We start from the raw sequence: 25640 nt of genomic DNA on the forward strand, positions 1-25640 counted from the left end.
GCAGTTTTTACTCGGCCGTCAATTCCATTGCTCTTTCTTCGAAATATGAGGTTTTATGCTGGTTAAGTTTAAATGCACTGGTTTGACTCATTCTTGACCATTTTTGGGATTGCTTGCTATATTTAGATACTTAGGCAACTAATTAGGCTTCGTTTGTTTTTGTGCTATGACTATTTTTGGTATTGTGGTTTGCGGTTAATCAGGTGATCTGTTGTATTTTTAGCATTTTCTTAAGGACATAAGTACCTACATGATGATTCTGAATATTTAAATGTTTCATTCTAGATCTTGCTTTCACAGTCGACAACCATTTTTGTGGCCTACATCTCCCTCACAATAAATATAGATACCTTTAATTACGTAGGTACCTACACACATACAGCTTTGGGCTATGTTTCAACAAAAAGTACCCTGTCTATCTTTCCGGCACTCCACGGGGTAATCACATTATCAAACTACCGTCTATTACATAAACCTTAAGTACATACACTTCAAACGACAGAAACTCTTGAAAATTTGCGTCAAACGTAAAAAGTCCCTGAGCACTCGATCCATCAATTCTTCCGATACGATACCGATCTATCGATAAGAAATATCGATTAGAAGTTTACAATTTTATCTGTTGTACTTAATAGGCAAATCACTGCAGTTATGTCATTATGATATAAGTAATTAGCAGTAGGTGTTAGTAGATAATATAAAAACTAATTAGCAAGTCAGCTAGGGGAACCACCAATAAGATGATCAGGTTTTTTTTATTAGTGGTCAGTTGCGGTCGATATTTCCTTTGTGTTAGATTTTTTCCGATAGGTTAGGTTACCAATTAAGGCTTTGTTTTGCCTTGCAGGCGGTTAAGCTATTATAATGTAGGTGGCTTACCTGCCTTTTATGGGAGACCGACTTAGGCACGCTACACAGACAGTTTGCCGTTCCTGTTTTGTCGCTGTTTGTTGATATTGTTAAGGGAACAAAACAGCGATATCTAGCATTTAATGGCATTGAGGAATATCTAAGTAGGTACAATAAAATAAGGCTGAAGAATTGGTTTCTTGGTTTGAATGCTTTATTCTCAGGAACCATAGGACTGATTAAAAAAAATACATTTCCGTGTTAGACAGCCCATTTATCTAGGAAGGCTCCTACACTGCTTTTTATCCAATTGCTCAGAGCAGTTCCCACGGAATACAGGCAAACCCGCTGGCTAAAGCTACTTGTAATTTTCATGTTCGGCGCATGTTTTTTTTTTGCAATGCAATAAACCCACAGGCAGGAAACAGTTACCTTTTTAGTATAATTAGTACCTGATTAACAATCCCAAAAATGTATGAAGATAAAATAACAAAGTAGGTGTACAATGCTCTATTAACTTTCCTTAAAGGTTAAGCTGTAGTAAAATTTTGGTGTCATCAAAAGCCAAATATGTCATTGATTTACGTCATTAAGTTAGTAACCGCACATTGTAGCGTCATACAAACTTAGGTAGGTACCTACTTTCTACATACCTACCGTGAATTAGGGAGGAAAAATAATCAAAAAATACGATCGTCTTATAGGTAGGTACTGTAGAGGTTACATTTCAAAGTGTTTAGGAATCCTGGCTGGTTGTAAAGACAGTAGATTTTAATATTTTTGTTTTCCAAGGTTTCCATCAACCTCTTTTAAAAATAGAACAGAAAAAGAAGAAAATATTAAAAGATCCAGTCATTTTAGACATTTGAAGTTACATTAATTCACAACAAGCTGAAAATTGGTGAGATCGTTTAAAATACAATAATAAATAAAATTTCAAAGTTCCCCATATTTCCACTGTATGCAAAAAAAATATTCAAGGTCCATTCCAGGTAAAAAATACGTTATTTTTTTGCGTTTTGTTGTGATTTCCAGCAAAACGGTAATTTTTATAATAATAATATCTTCGGCAAAATTGTGTGACACAATTTTTTTGGTCTAATTTGACCGGAATATCAAAAACAGTTTTCTTTTAGGAACAACCGAAACGCTACCTAGTACGTTCTGCTTCCTTACAACAGTACAAACTCTACTAGGTTCTTCATATAAGTAAACTTCTTTGACAATCTGATCAACAAACTATGATACTCGTAACCACTCAAACATTTTGTGTAAACAGAGTTAGCACATCCATATGAACTCTCAATGCCACTTTAGTTAGGTTTTTTACCTAGATAAGGGTTATCAATAACATCTAGTAATCCTTAGGTACTTTTGTTAAACCTATTGAAGGGCGGGGTGCCCCTTTTTATTTTCAATAACAGATTAGTCATTGTAAATCACCGAAAACTGCGTAAAGGTTGGTAAATAAAAACATTTTTACCAATTTTATTTATTGGTTTGATAACAAATTCATAAGTAAGTATATTGTTATAAAGCCGAACCGTCAGTTTGTGCCATCACCGTGTCAAAAACTGCAGACATATTACTGAATACAGATTTCTCAGTAATTAAAACCCCTGAAAATACAAAAGCCCCAATAAAACAGAATTCCAATAAAACTAAAAACAAATTAAATCCAAAACATTGTCATTTACTAAGAAAAAAAACAATAACTGATTCTTAACATTACACTACAAAAGTTTGTTCTGGTTTCTTGTTATAATGAATAGTGTCTGCGTGTGCCCATGACTCACGGTAACAAATTCCCACGGAGGCTTGCCCAGGCGCATCGTTCGGAATTCAAAGGACAATGGGCACAAATATATGGGACCTGGTATACCCCACCAATAGGAATGTCATATATATCATTGGATAGGTCTTTTTATGTAGAACAATATTTACTATGACAGCTTTGTTGAAATGTTTGTCCGTTCTGAGATATGCAAAAGTTAGAACTAAGTAATCTATTGATAACTCAAGTCTTTAAAGGATAATCTAAGTACTACTAAGTGTAAGTCTTGTAAGTACTACCTGCTGTGCGTTAGGGTCCATAATTGTTACTATTATGTATCATTTCAACCTTTTATTGTATCAACTGGATTTTGGGTTAAAAAGAAGGTTGGTGGTTAAAAAGACCTGTCCAACGATATATATGACTTTGCTATTGGTGCGGTTTCTCATTACGCCCAATATCCAGTTGGTACAGTAAAAAGTTGAAATGTTAAATAACAATAATAGTTATGGACCCTAACGGGCACAACAGGTAGTACTTACAAGACATACACTTAGTAGTACTTAGATTTTCCTTTAAAAACTTGAGTTATGAATAGATTACTTGGTTCTAACTTTTGCACAGTTTTTGATCTATATCTCAGAACGGACAAACATTTCAGCAAAGCTGTCATAGTAAATGTTGTTCTACATAAAAAGGCCTATCCAATGATATATATGACATTGCTATTGGTGGGGTATACCAATCTGCCCATTGTCCTTTGATGTAGCATTAAATTATTTGATTTTTGATTAATCTTTTACTTGAAGTAAAAAGTTAAATTGCTTAAGATGATTAGCGGGGCTATTGAAATTAAAAAAAAAAAAACATCCACATTTCAATAGAGAAGATAGCTGGAGCGTACCACCTGCTTGGAACCCCATCATAATACTATTAAACTAAAAAAAAAAACTGCTAGACCTAAGAATAAAGTGAGCTCGTTCTGCGTGAATCGGATTGTCAATAATTCAACATAGCTGATTGCAACTATATTGTCTAGACGACCAACACCTTGTCTGCATGTGACCATGAACGCTGTAAAGGATCCGAAACGTCGGGATTAAATAATATTATGTAGTATGACCGTAAAATTAGTTTTCATTTCAATTTCTAATATTCGCGTAAGTGTCAGAAAACTACATGTTAATCTTTGCTGCAAGAAGTCGTGTGAACTGTGAAAAATCATCTTTACAGCGAAACGGAACATTCAGTTAGTATTTCTTTGAAATAAACGACAAGCGATCTAAATGTGATTGCAAAAAACAAACTGGCGCCAAAAATTGGCGACCGTCACTTTTTACGAAGAAAAACAAAATCCAAGCGTCAGATTTAACACTAATACTTATCTTAGTTTTATTTTATTATGTTGGCACCTTTTTATGTGATTCTGTAGAAATGATCTAATTCTAAAACATTATTAGGAGGATAGTATAATTTTGAAGTAACATAATGAATTAACATTAGTTTAAATAATTACAGGAAAGTTGTGGTTTCTTGGCACAGAAAGACCGCTAATGTTCTACGAATATTTTTTTACGACGTTAAAATTTGTCCGCAAAAACTAAATGAATCAAATAGTTTACAAAATTGATTATTTTTTTTGGCTTACCAAATTAAATGGATGTAAACAAAGTCACAGTTAAAATATACTCAAATGTTTGTTTAGCCATTAAGATTAGATAGGATTATAAATAATACCTACTTATTACTTAGATAATGGGAAACCCCATTAAAAAAATAACGGTCTAAGTACCTAAGTATATGACCGATGTCCATTGATTCTTTTGTTATTGTTATATTATGTTAAACAACGCGTGCTCAAGCGCATGATTCATAGACGGGCGTCTTTTGGCACCCAACAAACCAAAAAAAGTCATAAGGAAATTCGCATTTACATAGAAAATTGCACTCAGTATTTCTAAAGAAACATAAGACAGTTCGATCTAAAAAGATTATTTTTTTTTACATAAAATCGCGGTGACATGGTCAGTCGTCATGTTAATAAGAATTGCGTGTGTAGAAATGGTAACATTGGTGATTGAACGGCGCGGCGCGTGCTGCGTCTGCGCATGACTCATAGCGTGGAGTTCTCACGGGGGCGTGCCGTCTCAACGTTCAATGGATCCCTTTGACACAGATTGTTTTGGCAGAAGCGACATTTAAAAACCTGATTAAAAGACTAAAAAGTTCCAAAAGGCTGCTAGTTTGAAATGAGATAAGTAGCTACAAAAGTAAACGACTCCTATTTCTTCTTTTAATCATTGATAAAAGTAATAGGCATTTAAAATAAAAACGCGACTTTGCAATTTTAGGCCGCATTTTACAAATATTGCTCTTTATTGCAGCATCAATGACGATCACCACATCAGTGATTGCACAAATCCAAAATGCAAGTAAGCGTTACAAAAATATATTCTGACGAAATCGATAAAAGAATCTCAAAACCTGACGAAAATATTGTCCAATAATACCTACTGATTATACAATCAGATTTCGTCAATATAAAGAAAGTCTTAATACATGAGTCATTTTCTGAAATAAAGCTAATTAATATGGGTTGAATACTTTGGGCTTTCTTTGTCGTATCTGCATAATATTTTTATCTATATTCCGGCCACAATCTTGAGTTTGGTCTCCGGTAACATAACTATGAATGACTCACGCTTACATCAATTTAGTAAGAGCATAACACCATGATTCATATGAACATGAGTGGTATACCTATCTCTCTTTTTCATACCAGATAGAAAGAGAGACTGAATATGACTTGACCAGGGAAAATACGGTAAAACTTCGGTAATATGATTCAATCAATCGATCAATGATTGCATTGAATTTATTAGAATTTAATCTATGGCTAGAAATGTGGATTACTGAAAGGAAGTGCGGAAGGAAAATAATAACGAACTGACTTTTCACTTCATAATTTGTTGCAAGAATTTAAATGACACATTGGAGTTTTAAGTACCTACGATTAATAGGATAGCGCCTGCAGTAGGATTTTTATAATTTCCTAATAATTATTAGTTAAGTATTATAAGGCATATACCAGTTCAATCTGATTGTGTTTCAAGCCCCAAAACTCCCAAATATCAGTCTTCACCAACTACATACTTATTCATCGTTGGACAAACCCGAAACCAAAAGCCATATGACTATTTAACAATGACGACCAGACAATCAGACCATTTATTGTTTATCGAATATTGATAGAGGTTTTCCTGTCCCAAAAAATGGGACCTGCCATAGAAGTAAGTTTCCTAATACAAAGTGTGTAATGAAATCATTTTCATTCATAGTGTACTTGGCCGAGTATTTAAATGTATGTGGTGGCATGGTACCTAAGTATGCAAAATCTTGCAATGGTATGTGAAAAGAAACTATATGTTGGTTTGTTACATTACAAAGATTTGAACTGTATCCATAAAATATGACGTATCTATGTAAAGCATTTGCTTCTTTAGAGAAGTTCGAATCCAGGTACCAATCACGTTTTTGAGTGTATTACCTACCAATGATTACTTGACCAACAGTGAAGTAAAACATCGTGCTGAAACTTGACCTAGTGATTCTTGGCTTTGACATCATTAAATATGGTACTTTTCGAATTATTTCTTTACAATTTCATTTACACGCCTGGCTACCTGAGAGGGCTACTTTGGGCTTCATACTTGAGGATAAAACAAATGAAGCCGTTTGCAGAAGCTAGTGTTTCTCACGGCCCTTTCACACGGCAGTCCAGTTTTTTGCAGGATACCGTTTTTTGCAGGATCCCGTTTGATCGCAAAAGATATTATATGCTAGTGTTCACACGAGCAAACCGCATGCAGGATCCTGCAAAATGCTGTTCCCGTCGTAATATCTTTTGCGATCAAACAGGATCCTGCAAAAAACGGTATCTTGCAAAAAACTGGACTGCCGTGTGAAAGGGCCGTTACATGTGCACAGTTCGATGATGTAACACCTTCATAATAGCAGGTAACATACCATAATATTATGTTAATTCCCCATGCTATGAATACCAAACATAAGTGTTGCGCATTTACCTGTAAATATTATGATCATGCTTAATTAAGAGTACAAATGTAGATGTACCTATGTTTATATTGTATTCTCACAGCCAGGTGACATGCTTACACCGTAACAGCAGATGTTTTAGAGTCAGTAGTTTGTCAACAAAATGAAGTATTGTCCTATTTATTTTCCCGGTTTATGAAAATTTAGGTACTTCAATAATGTCCATAACTGTATTTCCTTTCAGTTTAAATAATTTTTAAATCGTTCCGTAGATCTAGCTAGATACTACCCCCCATAACTTTGTCATTTTATCCAAGCAGAACACATTATTTGTAATATCAAAATGTTTTTTTTTTCATTGAGTAGCGAATCAAAAATGCGGAAAGTGCAACACGGATTTGATCATTCGGCATGCGAAATGACCATGACCCTAACTACATTTGAATCCTTCGTGATTTCCCTGAGATATGAGAACATTCCGTTGCAGTTCAAGGTATACTTACAAAACCACGCTTTTTTCATTCAGTAAACTTGAAATCATATCATCTGCCTGACTTTGTCCAGCTATGTTTTTTAGGGTCGGCGTAAGTCTAGCTAAAAGACATGTTTGTTGTAAGGTACTATTGATTAATAACTTTTACTCAATTGTTTATAGCTACTCTACAAAATATAGTGCTCCAGTTTATTACAACAACAGGTCTCAAAATGCCCTCAATATGGGGACGGAACCGGTAAACTGTAACTAAGCACTTGTAAATATAAGAACAATGGAGAACACTATTATTTACTGAAGTAAGTTGAACTACACAAAATGATACAAGTTCAATGACCTGAATTTGCTCCGACAGTCGCATGAAAATAGCTGTAAAAGTGATTTCAGGAAGTATGCTTTCAAAATAAACAGCAAAAAAACTGTAATCAAAATAGACATGGCCTTGATTGCAAAAAAATAGTAGCAAAACAAAACATTCGTACACAGTGAAAATCCCCAAGAAAATCACAATTGTTTCTTCTCGGTATTTGGAATTTTTCGGGCAACTGTCCCAATTTTCTTTTCCCCAAAAATCTTTTTTCAGATAGTTACAAGAATTATGAAATGAGATAAAAAACAAAGAGTCTGGACTTTCCTTTGGGCAGGTGGAGAGGTGATAAATATTTTTAAGTACCTACTGTGTACGTATTCAAAATAAACTGGTAAATAACCGCTTTAAAACCGGACACTAAATACTGAGATTTCTTCTTAATAAACGTGCTAATTTATTATGCAAAACATACTCAATAGTTGGCACGTGGTTAGTACTAAGTATTTATTTATTCAAGGCATTTACCTCGTACATTACCAAGGCCACTATTACTATGAATTGTACATAGACTATATTACAATGTTTTACTAAAGGATAACTTAATGTGTATGAGTAGGTATGCCTGTTTTTGTGCATTTTTAGTTCATGACACTAAGAAGAAACGTAGCATTCTATTGGTAAAATAATTTCAAAAATCTTTTCATTAGATTCAGAGATTACCCCCCTACAACATCATAAACTTTGCCTCTTCATACAATGTACATTAGATTACACTGCAATGTTTTTTTTTTTATTGTGAACGCAATTTTTTTACTAATACCTAACAGTTGTTGACGCATTCCATTCATTCAGAATTATCGTAATAGGTATTTATTTAAATAAAAGCGGTCACGTTTGCAACCCAGGGAATCCTCGCGTGTTTATTTATTTATCCCATTAACAAAATTTGCAACAGGAAACAAGCAAAACGCCCATGTTTCCTCTATATTCTTGACTAGTTTTTCGCGTGGTTTTACTTATATTGACTTGAAATCCCGACTAAAACTATTCTCTATTTATCAGTTTATATTTCTGTTTAATTTCATCTGAATCCCTTCAGTCGTTTTACTGTAAAAACACATAGATGGAAATCATAGATGTTAGGTATGTGTGATTAAAAAGATGGCAAAGATCAGGCCAATAATTATTATAATCTATTAGACGTAGGTATATCTATTAAAATGTACATTTAAAACAACATGATTTTCTATCATTATCTCGTCGGGAAGTACCTATTCAGAACCACGCGACTAGATAGCAAAAACACGATGTTTATCTATGCGTTATAAATTATTATTCTAATATCTAACTACGTGTGTAGGTAATATGTATGTTTACTTTGCAAATACATTGACCTTTGAATACATCATCATATGAATAACCTTTTCCCAACTATTTTGGGGTCGGCTTCCAGTCTAACCGTACCCATACCGTTTTACAAGGAGCGACTGCCCATCTCACTTCCCACAGGGTGCAGCTGAGTACCAGTGTTTTTAAAGGAGTGACTGCCTATCTCACCTCCTGAACCCGGTTAGGTATATGGGCAACCAAACACGCTTTGGTAAGGCTAGTTGTCAGACTTTCTGGCTTCTAATCCGTAATGACTGCCAAAAATGATCAATGACATCCAAAGATATTCAAATGATGTTTATCTATGCATCATACATTATTATTCTAACATCTACCTACGTATGTATGTTTACTAACAGATACACTGAACTTTGAATAATTCGACCTCAGATCAAAGAAATAATTTGACATTAAAATGCTATTATTTCGTGCCTTAAACTTGTTTCCGCGCTCAGGTTAAATCCCGCGCTAATCGCTGTCAAACTCGGTTTGAAAAAAAAAACATGGCGGACTTTGACCTCCGAATGCATTTTGTTTATGGTCTGATTAAGAGGACGAATTGGAATTTTTGGCGCCAAGGATGTCAATTTTTCTCAGTAAATACAAAACGGATCAAAATACAACTTGGTTACCTGAAAGTTCATGATATAAACCTTATTTTGTTAGTTGTAGAAACATGATTAGGTAACTTTTATAACAGAGAAAAATATATCAAACATACCTCTTTTTAAAAAGAGATTCACATATTATGGGCAAACGGGACCGATTAAAGCCTCTTAACTTTTTTAGTAGTTGAGTATATACATACTCTTTAAAATTGTAGTAGGATTTTTTATCAAACTATCATTTCTAAATAATAAAATTACAAAACCATTTTGTCGCTTACGACTTTTAGTTATAAGCTAGCGCGCGTATTGTTATCCTCGCCCCGCTCAGACGCTCCGACCCCTTTTGGCGCCTTAGATGCGCGTGCCGGTTATGGAATTATTGTTGACCACTTCCTCGCCTTAACGTAAGAGTACTGTTAGGTCATTATGTCATACGAGGTTCCTCTCGCGGTTTCACCCATGTCCCGAGGTGGGTGCTGAAAGTATTTAAGTACTAAAACACTCGAAGTAAAAGGAGCTTAGGTGTGTCAATCTCCAGAGTACGGCCTACTTCTATGCTTTTCATCCAAATTGGTGCCATTTTCGTGTGATAGGGTCATTTACAAAGAGAGTAGAAGAGAAAAGAGTGTGTTAGATAAAGCAAATGTTTATTTCGGGCTATCAATAATAAAACACATGGCCCCCTGACCTGCTGTCAGTCACAAAGATTAAATTGTTTAACTAATTGTGTATTTCCATATACATATTACTTCAATACTAATTAACAATTCTTTGCACGATTTTTTCCCGTCAATAGCATCAATAAAAGTCTTACGGAAGAATTGTCAGTCACATTGGTCTGTGTCAAGTAAAATAATATACCCTGTTATAATTATGACTGTTAATTATTATTTGTTCTTAATTTTACATAACTTCCCAAAAAGGGGAGAGTCTTAATTCAAATATAATGTATTTTCACTATACTTACTTATTTATTCTATTCTAACGCGGGTATGTCCCTAAAGATTACAATCTAAATAGGAAACGTTTACATAGTTTACAAAATTATCTATTGTGTCGCGTTGCTATTTTTATCTACATACTCATAGACAACAGTGTTTTTGTAATTACCTAGGCAACAAAGTGTTGTTATGTTTTTAATATCTATTCAAATCTAAACAAAATGTTCAGTAGATATTCTTTTACCCATTGAACGATGGATATTATGATATTATGTAACAAAGCTAGGTACCTAACTGGGTATGTATAATACCCTTCCTTATTTATAGAAAACCAATATATTTCAGTACTCTTATGAACAAAGATGACTGCACATTTTTATTATCTTATTCAGAGGTTTTAAAGAAAATCATGTGGTAGATAAATGTCTATTTTCAGCTTCAATGCTTATCGATAGAAATGACATAAGGCTTCTGCCCTCAAACCGACACAAGGAACTAAAATAAAATAGTAAGTAAATATAAGATCTATCACACTATAGTACTAGGTAAATGAAACTCGATAATTAACGATAAAAAATAAACAAAATTAAACATAAATACCGTTAAAAAGTATTTAACCTACATCCCATTTTGGGGGAATAACTATAGCTAGTATACAGAATGATCCTTACAGGTGGTCGATACTCCGTTCGATTCACGTTACATTGAATGAGTGACGCATAGGGGACTCCCTATCGCTCCAACGTCTTGCGCTCACGCATATAAAAGCGAGCGCCGTACAAAAATTTCATTCGCTACTCAGCTAGAGCAAGCAACAGTCGTGTGTAACACTGAAAACTAATATCACAAATCGTCGTAAATTCTGAAATCGAATTTTCACTTTTGAAAATAAATCAAAACATAATGAAGAAATACTCAATCCTCGGTAATAAGAAGAAGGTGACCATGGAAGTGAACCCTACCCAACTGAAGATCGTTGGGAACAACTGCATCATCAGGGTTTCTGTCAACCACGGTGATATTGAAGTCGTGGGGAACGACTGCCGTGTCGAAGTGACGGACAACTATGGAGTGATTAACATAGTGGGGAACAATGGCATGGTGATTATCAGCAAGCGGTGGAAAGGCGACAGAGTGCAACTCCTCGGAGTTGGCTGCCATCTCGTGGTAGCTGGGAAGGAGAAGAGCACAGGGGGATACGAAGCCCAGCTGTCTCCCTTCAGCAAAGACCTGGATGACGTCATCGAGTCTATCTTCACATTCGTGATGCGGTGATGAAGTGTAGTGATCCCTGGACTTAAGTGCTGTGAATAGCTTCTTGTGTCAGTTCACCTTCTGATAATCAGAAGAAACGCTCGTTGTAGAAACGGAGGTAATCGCTCTCTGCCGTAAATGAGAAGATTTTTCTTGTGTTTTGTAATAAATGCTTTGATTTATACCTGAACAGTTTTTTTTCCTTTGGAATTTAAATTGGTCCGATGTTATTCCCCTGAGCTTAGAATGGATTTGCTTTGTCTCTGTCTAACGCCTTGTGATGTAAGAGAAGGATAATACGGATGGTAGCGTCATCTCAATAACAGTTGTTTTTCTTAGTATCAATCTATTCAGTATCTTAAATGTTGATGTGTACGGTTTTTAAAGCTATCTTAATTGTTTTTGTGATCTATAAAAGGTTAACGAGTTACTTACATTGCTTTTTAAATATTATTATAATATAAATTCATAATACCTCAAAGTAAAGTCAGATGCAAATATATTTTCTTTCTACTTAAGTACTTGAACAAATACAGATAATAAGCCTAAACGGTGTAATCTTTTCTATCGAAAGAGGTACTTTAGGGTGAATTCTAACAGTAAACAAATTGATAGACAAAAACCGTTATGATAACCGTTATCGGCCTCTATTGCGTCTAATAGAAATTATTAAAAGTCAATACAAGTTTTGTTACTTGAGTAGGTACTTCCTATGTCTTCTGATCTACAGTTTCTTAATCTATTTTGTAGCTTGCTAATATGGATTCCTCTGAGTACTACCGGACCTACATAAAGGGACTGTCATTCCGACCAACATTACCTAGTTAGTTATCATATAAGACTAATACAAGGACTATGCTTAAATAAATACCTGGCTGACTTTCACATATGCCTCTCAAGATTGACAGATTAAGTCCGTCAAAGATGTTCAAACGACCTGCCGGGGCTGCGGGATTGTTCGGAAGAGTTACCGCGGCCCTGGTACATAAATAAAAGGCCTACGACGGAACACGACGGTTTTTAGTCAGTAAGAGTCTGACACTCCCTCACCGCTGATGATCCAGTTTTAAATGCCATAAAGAGACGGTTGCTAATCCATCTATAACTCATCTCTCACACATCTTTCCATTCATAATTACACATTGTTTAAACTATACTTACGTAGTATTGACACACCTGATGACATTTGTACAAGCATAGCAACACATAGGTCGAAGATCTTATTATCACAAATGACATCGGTTATGAATGAGTAATTAAAATCTTATCACATTACGTAGTATGATAGCATGATAAGGCAATTTTATTATCATAGTACGTGGCATATGCAATCATATTATGCTTGAATGACCTTGGCGTGTGTCTGATGACGTTGGTACTTTAATTGAGTGCAGACAATTGACACTTCAGTTGATAAAACAAATTATTGTTGAAGGGAACTAAGCGTCCTTTGTGTTCGACGTTAAAAGACTGAAAGCTGAAAAATTATTAAAAATACAATTGATACTGTTCTGTTAGCTATTTCTGTAGTATTTACTACCTTATACTGAAGAAATTACTCTCGATGCACCTGGAGCAAAAGTAGCCTAATATGAAAAGAATCTACGTACGATTTCCACGAGAAACTATTACACAGAAGTAATATAATATATAACCAATCCTAGTCAAGTAGTACGTTATTTCTAGGCTGATATTATAAGCGAGAACTTCTAATTGGCTCTCTGTCGACTATAACTTCCTTCTATTGTTTAGTTTTTGTTTAGCTGTAAGTCCTCCATAATGTATTAAATAAATATATAAATATATCATTGATTACAAAGCTACATTCGTAAACGCTAACTAGCCTTTCCAATCTAACACAGTCCTTTCTGAACCAAACCTTCATACCAATCACTTAAGCAGTCAGTTAAAAAAATGACGATATATCAATCATATAAAAAATAGGTCTGTCTGAGTATAGAATGAAGCCATAACGTGACTAGCTTCCATTTAACCACCATAGTTAACACATTTACTATAATTACTGTACAGTTAGTACTGTGACAATGTTTGGGGTTACCACAAATTAAGGAAAAGGAGAAACTATCCTGTATAAAAAAATCTTCAGATTTTTTTATTTTGCCCTGAATATAGTTTTGTTATGTTCCTTTGCCAACACAGGATCACGATCACGCTAAATTGACGAAATTTTGAAAATAAAATATGTACTTCTATCATGTCTTTCGGAAGAAGTTTTGAAAGAAAAAACTATCAAATGTATTTTACAAGTACGTACAGTCAGCTTCATTAATTTTTAATTCAGGAAAAATGAAATAGATATTAAAATTCAGTATTTTTCCTATCCCATGACTCTAATAGGCAAATCGAGTTAGTTTCCAAGCTACTAACGATTAGAAACACGTGTGCCAACGGGATTTCCCGCAAAACCGATAGGTCACGACCACTGTGATAAACTATATAAGAAGTTCAGAGAAACTATTGTAGGTAGTACTTTTAATGTAGATAAATATGATGGGTTCAATTGAAGAGTTCATTCCATCACTGATGGTGTCGGACGAGCTATATTTAGATCAGTAGAGTAAAGTAAATGTGCCTCAAGACCAGCTAATGTCGATAGTTTTAATCCAGAAAAGGATATTAAGAATTGGTAGGATTCCTGTGGTAAGGGCAAATATTATTTACACAGCTTGACATCATTCCGGATATACGCAAAGAAAGTATTAATTTTAATAAAACTATATCAAAGATCTTATTGCTAATGAATGATGTCATACATAACCAGTGGAAAAATTGATAAAAGGGGAACAATGTCCAATTTAGATAAAATAGTAGACCTCAATGTCTAATCGAAAAACAATCCAGCTGATAGGCTGTGTTCGTCATTCGGCATAATGCGTCAAAAATAACAATTCCTATTTAAATAGGAGCACATCTCTGTATCCACCTTCTTGATTTTATATTAACTTTCATCAGTTCATATAATTCAGATATTTTACATTGTTCTAATTTCTTGACTTACCGTGATAAAAAAACCTATCAGTTGGTATTCTGCACTATTCAAGCTGATATTCATCAACATTAAGTTTATAATATCTTCAGTCTCATTAAAACCTAGTAAGGCGATCCCATATCTACATTTTGGAACGCTAATGATACATTCATTTTGATTTCAATCAAAATTCTCACACGTCCGTGCCATAAAAACACCATATTCTACTCAATCACGTCTTCAAACCCTCTCTCAATAACCACCTACTAATTTACCCAAATACTAGTCATTTGGAACCTTGTCCCAATTTAAGCTTTCACCTTCGGAGCTTTCTCTTCAGGTAAATCCCCATCAACCTTCAGACTTACACAATAAAGCTTTTGCAAGTTTGTAGTTATTTTTATTTGAGGAAATTACAGTCTGTCTGGCTTACCTTGGTTAACTACGGATGTCCGATATGACCAATTTAAAAGATGTGTCAACCGGATCATCTTGTACTTGACTTGTCTGGGATTCTGTAAATTCTTTGAGACTTGTGAGATGGTTTTCCTTAAGGTCTTTAGTAGTTCCTGTATCGTGTGTGTGGTTTTTGATATGTTAATTAGCGGTTATTGTTGCTTTTGATATGCCATCTGTTGCTATTTATGAGCTAAAAGATTCCATACTTGTGGTTAAGGATTATTTTATTTGAGAAATGGTGTAAAAGAAGGTCAGGTTTGGCACGTGTAGGATTTTATCTTGTTTTTCGGACTCATTCTTGGTTTTTGGAGGTGATTTTAGGTTAAAAATGATCTTGAAGATATCTGTAGTAATTAACTAGAAATAATTTATGATGTGCTGAATACTCTTGGTACTTTTTCTGATTGACAAAAGGCTGAGATGACTGAGCAAAGTCGTTATGGCATTTAATGGCCGCGTCCTTCGTGGTTGTATAAAAATGCTACCTATTCTTTTCTCCTCCGTGCTACCTATTCATATTCATAAGTGTGGAATATTTCACACATTACGAATAGTCATAGTAATTATGTCGCGCGATAAATATGAATAATAATCCAAACAAAACCTATTCTGAGAAAATTTACATAACAGTTTTGCACTATATTCCTAAGTCTTCAACACAATTGCTGAAACTGTTTTACAATGCTGGTTTACAAAGACCTACATTATTACTGATTAGTGTTAAGGAAGCAATGGAGAAGATAATTGCTTAAAATCCGTTTCGTCTTATCAGGAATTCTTCGCATCCTTGTATCAGTTTTGGTAGCTAAAATGACATTGACTTTGAAATATCTGTTGAACGATAAGAATAGCACAAATGTCAGTCAAGTTAGTCGAAAGGAATGTAGGAAGAATTTAAAGTATTTAGCGAAATGTTCATATATTGAAATAACTAGCTTCTCGACCACTAAATTCTGAGAAAATAAGGTACTTTGCAATTTTCGCTAATAATCAAAATAGAAGAGCCGATGCTAGTGCTGTAACAACCGCTCACCAACATGCTCAGCAAGGTTAATGTAGGCAGATCCCGTAGCTTGGGGAAGGCCTTTGACCACCAGTGGACGCTTTTCGTCTGTCATGACGACGACGATAGAGTTGCAATAGTGCATAATATTTTGATGTTTATACTACTAGAACTGTCAACCAACCAATGTATTTTTTTATTGTATAGAAGGATATGGTCATCCAGATTGTCAGATGTTTTGTATAATGATTAGGGAGCTATGTTTGTCTACAAGAGTAGAACACATTATCCACTCTCTGTTACCTGTCATGTAAATAATTATCATACAATAGATGTGCTAATGTGGTGAGCCGAAAATTATAGCGCTTTATTTTTGGAAACACCTACCTACCAGTTTTGGATACTGACCATAACATGTCATAAAAATTTGTAGTATGAAATGGTTGTTCACCTTCCAGTTAAATAACTCATCTGTATATTAACAACGTAAGGTTATATGCAACGTGCATTCTGTATGACTCAGTGAAAGGAAATGCACTTTGGATTAGACTTCTAATGTCATATGAGTTATGATTCACAATATTATGATTTGTGTCATTTTTGATTCCCTAGGAGGATCAAATTACTGATGTCTGATGATGATGATTTAATTCAAAAGATTGATAATCTTATGGATGACCTACTTAAAGCTAGTGATTGTAGAACTTAATGACTTCATTGCTTAAGTAACGTATGTTCCCGATTATTCCAATGCATAATGCTAAATAACTAGTCATTGGAAACTAGACAAGAGATTAATCTAGAAGTTAGACTTGGCAAAAAACACTAACAAAATCTGGAACAAAAACCAACTTAAAAATGTGGTCACCCCACGCCACTTGTTACGGCAGTTATTAGGTAAATGGGTAGACAACCACTCGAATGGCCACGATTACCCATAACACACCATAGAAAGTACAGTCAAACAAATTAGAATAGGAAACTCTTTATAAAACTGCTTAAAATCACATTTTAAAATAATTGATGTAATTTGGGAATTTAATCTATTAAATAAAGAAAGTAATATTCACACTAAAAACAGAAGAAGAAAACCTTTATTATATTGTTCCTTGAATTTACTTTGGAAATTCTGTGGATTCTCATTACCTACTTCTCTTTATCAGAACTCTACTTTCCCACTGGTATTTTTTAAACGTCATTATAGATTATTTTGTTTTATAACTATACAAAAACAAAGATATCTTGAAGATGTAAAATACGTTTTACGTTACTGTTGTGTAGATAATTATTGTTTTGTGTGATAAAAAAATAACATTTGCCATATTTTAACAAACTAGCTTTTTTTCTGCGGTTTTACCCGCATCTGATATGAACTACGGCCCGTAGCAGGACAAAATATAGCCTTTAGTACCTACTCGGGGATAATGTAGCTTCCCAAAAGTGAAAAAAAAAAAACAAATCGGTTCTGTACTTTAGGAGACTGGAATACAAACAATAAAAAACTATGTTACCCAAGAAGACTGCAGCTTTCCAACAGTGAGAGAATAGTTTAAGTAAATAAATTGTTCTGTAAGTTCCTTCAGGGCACAAACAAACAAAAAAAAAACTTCTTTATTATATCAGTATTAATGTCGTTGACTGTACTTCACCTTGATCGATATCTTGTCCATTTGCTATATGAACTCTGGCTATCAGTCGATAACTGGACGATTCAATCGCTTTGTTTAGACTTTTGATAATTAGTCACCAATTTGAAATCCATATGCAACATCGATATTTTGATTGTGAGAAATTGAATTGCAATTTGATTAATGTAAACAAAAGCATTAGAAAAAAAAACTAATAATTCTACTCAGATACTTAATTTATACAGATTTACATACAATACTAAATATCTTTATGTTGCGGAATCTTTTTTTCAACAAAAAAAATATAAATACAACTTTCTTTCTTTTAATACCTAGATAAATCATAAAAATGTAGTAGGTATGACATCATAGAACTGTAATAAAATTAAACTGACCAGAGAAATCGACAAAACGTGAGTAATTTTTAAAAATAGATATTTTACTTTCACTTAGAATTTATATGAACACTAAACTTTTTACAACTGTTAAATTAACAACTAATTTAACTAAAGCAGCCAATAATTTGAACAAATGAATTAAAAACACAATTTTCCCTTACATGTCGAGTATGCTAATTGCACAAAAAGATCAGGTTCCACCGAGATTTGAACTCGGATCGCTGGATTCAGAGTCCAGAGTGCTAACCGTTACACCATGGAACCGATGAGAGAATGTTCGAAATTAGCTATCTGTTTCTACGTGTGTGTAGTTATTGGTGTGTATTTGTAGAATGTCTTCATTTTTTTTTAGAAAGGCGGATAAAATGAGCAAAACGAGTTCATTTTGAGATGAAATAGCACCATAACTTCAGTTATTGAGATTCTTTTTTATTGTAATAGGTAGGACGTGGAATTTAATTTGCCAAGCAATATTTTTTTCTAATAATGGGTTTCTTCATCGGAGTTTACTTTTGTAGGTACTTACATTTTTTCATCAGTAGATCAGGTGCAAAAAATAATTTTAATTATAATTTAATTCCAATCATTCATTCTACCAGATCATTAAATTTTATCACGCTCTTTTGATGCTGACTGTACTTAGTGATTGTGACTGAATACGCCTTAACATACCTCCGGTTATTTTAAAGAATTTACACCTCCCTATTATCTATGTTTTAACTAATCATTATTATCAGTTTTTGTCTTTTCAAGTTAATGTTTACTATTATTTTATAAGGATTACCTTGGCTTAAGATGTAGGTACAAATAAAGATACTACTTACTTAGGTAAAAAATATTATCATATAAGTAGGTATATACCTAATAAGTAAATAAATTGATAATCCGTAAAACGTTTTTTGATCGGCATATGTTTAATGACGTCACAACAGATTTGAATCAATTAGTTTCGTATAAAACACTTGTTCTAATAAACAGGTAATTTGAATATTTATTGAATTTACCCAATGTCACGTGTTACAAGGATAAGCAAATATTTGAGAATAATATTTTGATAATGTAATAAGTACAGCAACATACATGGGCGTAGCCAGCTTTGGGCTCAGGGTGGGGCAGCAGTCAACTTATCCCCCGGGGGAGGGCGGGGGCCCTCCTAATTTTTGTATCTTGAGCCGTTAATCTCAAACTTGTTAATCTCTTAATTTGAGAGGTTTATATTTTCAGGTACAGAAAATAAACAATCACACACAGGACAAAAACCAAAAGTAAGGGCATATAGTTAGGGCGAAGCGGTCATGCTCGAGAAGGAGGAGGCGGAACGCCAGAGAGTGCGCACCTCTCATCCCGGCCGCCGCGCTGGACCAGGTAGACACCATGGGCGCCGGGTGTCGCGAGATGACTCCCGGCCACCGTAGGCGTGGGTCTGTGGGCGGTGAGTTCGGGTGGCTCATCGTCCCTCTGTCTTCCTAGACGACAGACCCGTGTCGACGGCGCGCGTTGTTCCACGCGCTCCTCAAAGAGACGTCAGCAACCCCAGCGGGGCCCAGCAGGGCCAAGGCCTGCCGGGGCTGCGGGTTGTTCGAAAGAGATACCGCGGCCCTGGTACATAAAAGGCCTATGACGGAACACGACGATTTTAGTCAGTAAGAGTTCGACATCCCTCACCGCTGCTAACCCACAGCGGGAGGGGTCATTTGATGATTTTACGTCGATAAAAAAAAGGGCATATAGTTTCTGAATACGCGAGCGAAGCGAGCGCGAAATTTTTATCGGACTTAAACCAAACATTAGGTAAAGCCCAAACGTACTTAACTTTTTGTTTGTAATAAAATGAATAAATATAGTTTCAGAATACGCGAGCGAAGCGAGCGTGAAATTTTTCTCGGACTTAAACCAAATATTACGTAAAATTTAGCATTAACGTTCTTAACTTTTTGTTTGTTGACAAATGCAAAAATAAGGGCATATAGTTTCTAAACACGCGAGCGAAGCGAGCGCGAAATTTTTATCGGACTTTAACCAAATATTACGTAAAATTTAGTCCAAACGTACTTAAGTTTTTGCTTGTAGACAAATGCAAAAATATGGGCATATAGTTTCTGAATACGCGAGCGAAGCGGGCGTGAAATTTTTATCGGACTTATACCAAATATTACCTAAAATTTAGGCCAAACGTACTTAACTTTTTGTTTGTTGACAAATGCAAAAATAATTAAGTTTCTGAATACGCGAGCGAAGCGAGCGCGAAATTTTAATTATTTTTTAAGACTCAAAACTAAAAACTACGTAAAATGTCGCCCAAATATACATTTTCATGAATACGTTTACTAGATAGACTAAATACGACACACCCGATTTACGTCCATACGAAAACCCCCTCGCTCGCATAGATAAGTCGATAAAAATAAAGTTAGATAACGTATAGCAACTTCGCGCAGCTAAGCTTCGCGGACCACTTCGCGGAATGCCTCCAGGGACCACCAGTGGTCCGCGGACTACCGGTTAAGAACCACTGTGCTAAACGATCGTTCTATTGTACAGGTCGTACATGGTTGGGCAAGCAAAATAGCGAGCACGGTTTTTACACTAGCTAGGATAAAATTGCATTTCCGAAATTTTGATCACATTTACCAGTTCCATCTCCTTCAATGCATATTTTTTTGGATTAGATGGACGGCTCGGCTCGCTACGCCACATAGCAACTATTCTTTTAGGGAATATGGCTCGCTTTCAAATGACGCGCGCACCGCGCACGTTCGGGAACTCGAGCGTGTATTTTGTTTTGATCGCGCTCTTTTCAAAGAAGACAATTTTTTTGTGCATTAACTTACGGATAGTACATATGATTGTTGATGTTGTTAGTTAGAGTTAGTAAAAAAAACATTTTTTAATCAGACACCTTATAGGTCAGAGCCAAGGCCCAGGGTGGGGCAAGTGCCCCAGCTTGCCCCAGTGTGGCTACGCCCATGGCAACATATGTATAAGTAACGTTTTCTGTTTCCGCCCTTTTAAAATATATACCTACCTTAAATAGTTAATTGCTAACAATATGTGAGTACCTACCTACATAGGCAAATACATAGAAAAAAAAGTAAAACATTTAAGTAAGACACAACGTGTTAGATATAGAATATTTTTTTTTTATGTAGGTACCTTAGTTTATTAAAAATATCAAATAGGTACCTAATCAGTGAAATGGCTAACTTCAGTAACACAAACTTATTAGGTGCGAACTTTACTTGGAGATTTTATTTATTGTAATAGGAAGGAAGACAGAATTGTTAATTAAACTTAATTCACTGCTAATCATTGTACTTACCCATTTAAAACGCTGTGTATGCACAAAAAGTAAATTAATTAGCCCATTAAGTTACTCGCTCATGCATCGATATTACTTCTAAGAAATTCGTGACACTCTCATTAAAATTATCGACATTAACAAAAACAAGTGCGTCAAGAAAACAAATTGTTTTACAATAATGGACTATATGCTCAACTACTAAGGTTTAATTTACTCAGACAATATAATAGTGGCTATTTTGTTTAAATTATTACAATGTAGTTAGGAAGATAGTGGTATCTTATTTCGCTGCTCTTGTCTCATCCAGCACGGTTCCATGGTGTAATGGTTAGCACTCTGGACTTTGAATCCAGCGATCCGAGTTCAAATCTCGGTGGAACCTTGGATACTTTTTGGAGATTTTTTATTTAAAGTCTTTTATATTTTTTTATAGGGAAATGGGTTTAATAATTTGATTCAAGACCTATGATGATTATTAGATGATTATAATTTTTATTTGTTTTTTTTTTTGTCAAGTTATGGCAAATAGTTTGAAAATGTAAATATTGAAAAGTACCTAACTAATGTCATCTTTTTTTCAACCCTGAAATTCTGCTGAGAAACAAAGCAAAATCATTAGTTGGACTTTGAATATGTTTCTTGTATGAGGCATGAAAAAAATTGCTGCTCAAACAATATCAGGCCTAAACAGAAATTTTTGCTGCATATTCATATTTTTGCTCTACTTTTACTATTGCGAACCTTTGCTTAAATTAAATCATGAAGTGTACTTAAATCAGCAAAATAAAAACACACAGCATTGTTTCAAATTACACCTATTATGTCATACTTGTTTAACCCTACAATTACAAACACCCGCCCCAAAAACCTATTTTCTACCAAAAAATGAAACAAAATAAACATTACAGTGTCATTTAATTACCAAAAGCCAAGGTTTTGAATATAAAAAAAAAATCGCCTGACATGTCGAGTTTTGGCAAAAAAAGGGCCCTAAGTGGTAATAATTCGTATTAAAATACGTCCCCAGATTATTTTGGCCGTCGATCACACCCAAGTAACCTAGTCCCGCCCAAAACCTCCTGGGTATCGTATTACTTTAATGAAAAAGCATCAAATAACGTAATTGACGGTGTGACGGCGTGACACGATCGGAAGGGGTTGCCAGGTGAAAAGTTTCTACTGAACAGGTAAAAATTTTGAAAATTCTCAAGAATTTAATAATCGTTAGAAAAATCTAACGATTCATAAATTATTTAGCAACTTTGACGTGATGCTATTCCTGCTAATTGTTAAGTTTCTGGCGTGTCTGCTTATCATAATAAAAGTAGGAGTTTTCCTTCACGTTAGTTACACAAACTTTTGGTTTTATTCTGGGAAAATTTACAAATACCGAATAACCTATCTAGTGTCCTATTCCTAGGTATCTTAAATGTTAATATAATATAACAAAAGTACACTTTTGCCGTTCCCTTTTTTTTTCGGTGAGTTTTTCTCCACTTTCCCCACCATTTCCTTCAACTGGCAACACTACCGTGACAAGGCGTGACAGTGTCGAGCAGCTAGTCTCCCGGGACACACAATTTATTAATCAGAAATAATAATTCACCAGTAATGTGGGCAGCGCGTGAGTTCTATACGATAACCATCGCTTGTAATCGGAAGGGTTAAGTTAAGGGTTGCTACACAAATAATGCAGATTTTTGTTATAATATTTCGGAAATCTTTGTGTTTCGGAAGACGTGTCAAGTAGGTATAGGTGGTCTTTGGCAACGTAAAGGGTAGTCATAATAAGTCAGATTTTTCTGGCTGGACTATCTTACCAACCAGCCTTATGAGGATTTCGGTTTTTCAGACAACTCAATGGTTTGAGGAGATCAGATGACGGTCGCACCATGTAAAACACTGGAACTCAGCTGTATCTGGTTATACTGGAAACCTATAAATATTGTTTGGAAATAGCTAGGCACATGATGGTTTACTTGCCTCTGTTCGATTAGAAATTGCTTAGATTTCTTCAACCGTAATTCCTGAGTTCAAAAATAGTGTGTTCCAAAAAAGTATCCTATTGTGATCTGAAAATTTATTCTACGTATTTCAAAAAACTCCAATCATTCTAACTCAAAAATTGCTCACTAAGTTTGACTTATTTTAATAGGTCGGTGTGCTAACTAAACCATTTCATCTAATTAATTATTAGCAATTACGGCTATAATATATTTTATTATAATATTATAATGGCTTTTTATTAACATAAAGTGACAGCCCTAGTTTTGTGGTGGGTTGCACATTATAACCTGAGGTGAAGTTAAGTTAAAGGTGTGCAAAATTATGAGAAAACTAAATAAAAAACAATACAAGTCTATTTAAGTACTGTACTCTTTTAAGAGAAATCACATTTATAACAGGTACTTTCTTACATTTATTTAGTAAACGACAAACCTTTTTTAAACTCATTCTATTCTGAGTGTAGCCGAAGGGAGCGACAGAATTTTATACTGACTTAAATCTAACTGTGTTCCTTCTGAAGCCCTTTGCGTTGGCTTATCACAACAGTCACCGAGAGTATAAGAAAACTTGTAATACCTTTAACGTTGACTTTAAACCCAGTTTACCTTTACTAACCAACAGTGCCAACCAACACGATTTTTAATCCACATACTAACGCTAGAAATCCCAAGGCGCTCCAGCGAAAGAGTTCGCTTTTTTTAATTAAAGTAATCAGTAAATTCGTAAGGGCGCGGCCAGACATGAATGCCGAACATATGGTAATTAGCAAGGGTTTAGCATATCGCAGTGTATCAGGGCTTTTAGTTGACTGATAAATTGGGGAACTCCACCCAATTTTGATTTTGGAATTATGATTATGTGATTTTTTTATGCAGGTGTTTTGGTATTTGGTAGTTTTTTTAGGGAGGAAGTAAGAAGGTAGGTATGTGTTTTACATCCAGTTTAAATTATTATTAACGATGTTCTTTTTGTCTGTAAAATTTCATTTCGTCCACCAACAAACTGGACAGACGACCTTACAAAGGTCGCCGGTCGCTTGATGCAGGTCGCCTCCAACAGGTATCTTTGGAGATCTAAGGGGGAGGCCTATGTTCAGCAGTGGACGTCCTATGGCTGAGGTGGTAATGATGATGATGTTCATTTTTTATTTTATAATTAGCCAAGAAATCTTTAGTGAATAACATACTTTTCATATTTTATAACATGCTTTTTCGAATATGTCAAAATTAATTTATAGTTAACTATCTAACTTTGTGAGTATTATTAACCTTTAATTAAAATGCAAAAAAAATATCAACTGCAGTTTTGGGTTAAAAATTACTTTATACGTAAGTATTTCAATTACGTCAAAATTCAAACTTTATTCGTTGTTTTATCGGAATGTTCAAAAAAGGATATTGTAACCATAAAGTTATTAATCATGACAATGACTATCTATTGAGGGCAATTGTGATTACAAACAAAAGACTTGCATGAATGAAAAGATAGCAAAAAAATACCTATTAAGCACAAAAAAAATTACATGATTTGGGTAATAACTGTTTCGATAATATTAGTCTTATCAGCGTTGACATATTATTATACAATAAAGATTGGAATGAGTAAACTTTAATAAATAATGGTATGTCAAAACAGTTTTTCGTAATTCTATCTTTTTAAACTATCTTACTATAAAAACGTAAACATGTGGCAAAATGGACCTTATTCCAACGTCATAATCTGAATTTTTTTTAGACAAGGTTTAAACTGATGTTTAAAAGTTTTTGTGGTAAGACGGTATAAAACTATAAGTATTTCAATTGTTTTATATTATAATCTCATAACTACTGACTAACTCTAACATGAGCAATATGAACAAAACGGACTATTATCTTCCCTAACCTTTTCTTTGCCAAAAGATCAGGTTCCACCGAGATTTGAACTCGGATCGCTGGATTCAGAGTCCAGAGTGCTAACCGTTACACCATGGAACCGACTGACAGCTGAGTCGAATTTACCCACTACTATCGTAGCACTTTCACCAGCTATTGCTAATTTCGTCTATAGATCTCGTCCGTGACCTAGAAACATGTCTAAGAATGTGTGAACTGAGAGAATCTATTTTTGTTAGAGATTGTAACTGTATGTTATATGTGCGATTTGTGCAAATCATCTTTAAATCTTTTACTACATTTAAAATCG

The 25640-nt window shown here is 34.6% G+C and overlaps 1 protein-coding gene and 3 non-coding genes across 4 annotated transcripts; 2 read left to right on the plus strand and 2 right to left on the minus strand.

Annotated features, from left to right (window-relative positions):
- The first annotated feature begins 11210 nt into the window (after nt 1-11210).
- On the plus strand, nt 11211-11864 carry LOC110373996 (uncharacterized). The gene has a single exon (XM_021331508.3). The coding sequence runs from the start codon at nt 11324-11326 to the stop codon at nt 11693-11695; it is 372 nt and encodes a 123-aa protein (XP_021187183.3). The 5' UTR covers nt 11211-11323; the 3' UTR covers nt 11696-11864.
- A 6479-nt stretch (nt 11865-18343) lies between these two features.
- Trnaq-cug (transfer RNA glutamine (anticodon CUG)) lies at nt 18344-18415 on the minus strand. Its single transcript has one exon. It is a non-coding gene; the product is annotated as a tRNA-Gln (tRNA).
- A 3347-nt stretch (nt 18416-21762) lies between these two features.
- Trnaq-uug (transfer RNA glutamine (anticodon UUG)) lies at nt 21763-21834 on the plus strand. The gene has a single exon. It is a non-coding gene; the product is annotated as a tRNA-Gln (tRNA).
- Nucleotides 21835-25360: 3526 nt separating this feature from the next.
- On the minus strand, nt 25361-25432 carry Trnaq-cug (transfer RNA glutamine (anticodon CUG)). The gene has a single exon. It is a non-coding gene; the product is annotated as a tRNA-Gln (tRNA).
- Between the last annotated feature and the right edge of the window lie 208 nt (nt 25433-25640).

Source organism: Helicoverpa armigera, chromosome 6, assembly GCF_030705265.1.
Source record: "Helicoverpa armigera isolate CAAS_96S chromosome 6, ASM3070526v1, whole genome shotgun sequence".
NCBI lineage: Eukaryota > Metazoa > Arthropoda > Insecta > Lepidoptera > Noctuidae > Helicoverpa > Helicoverpa armigera.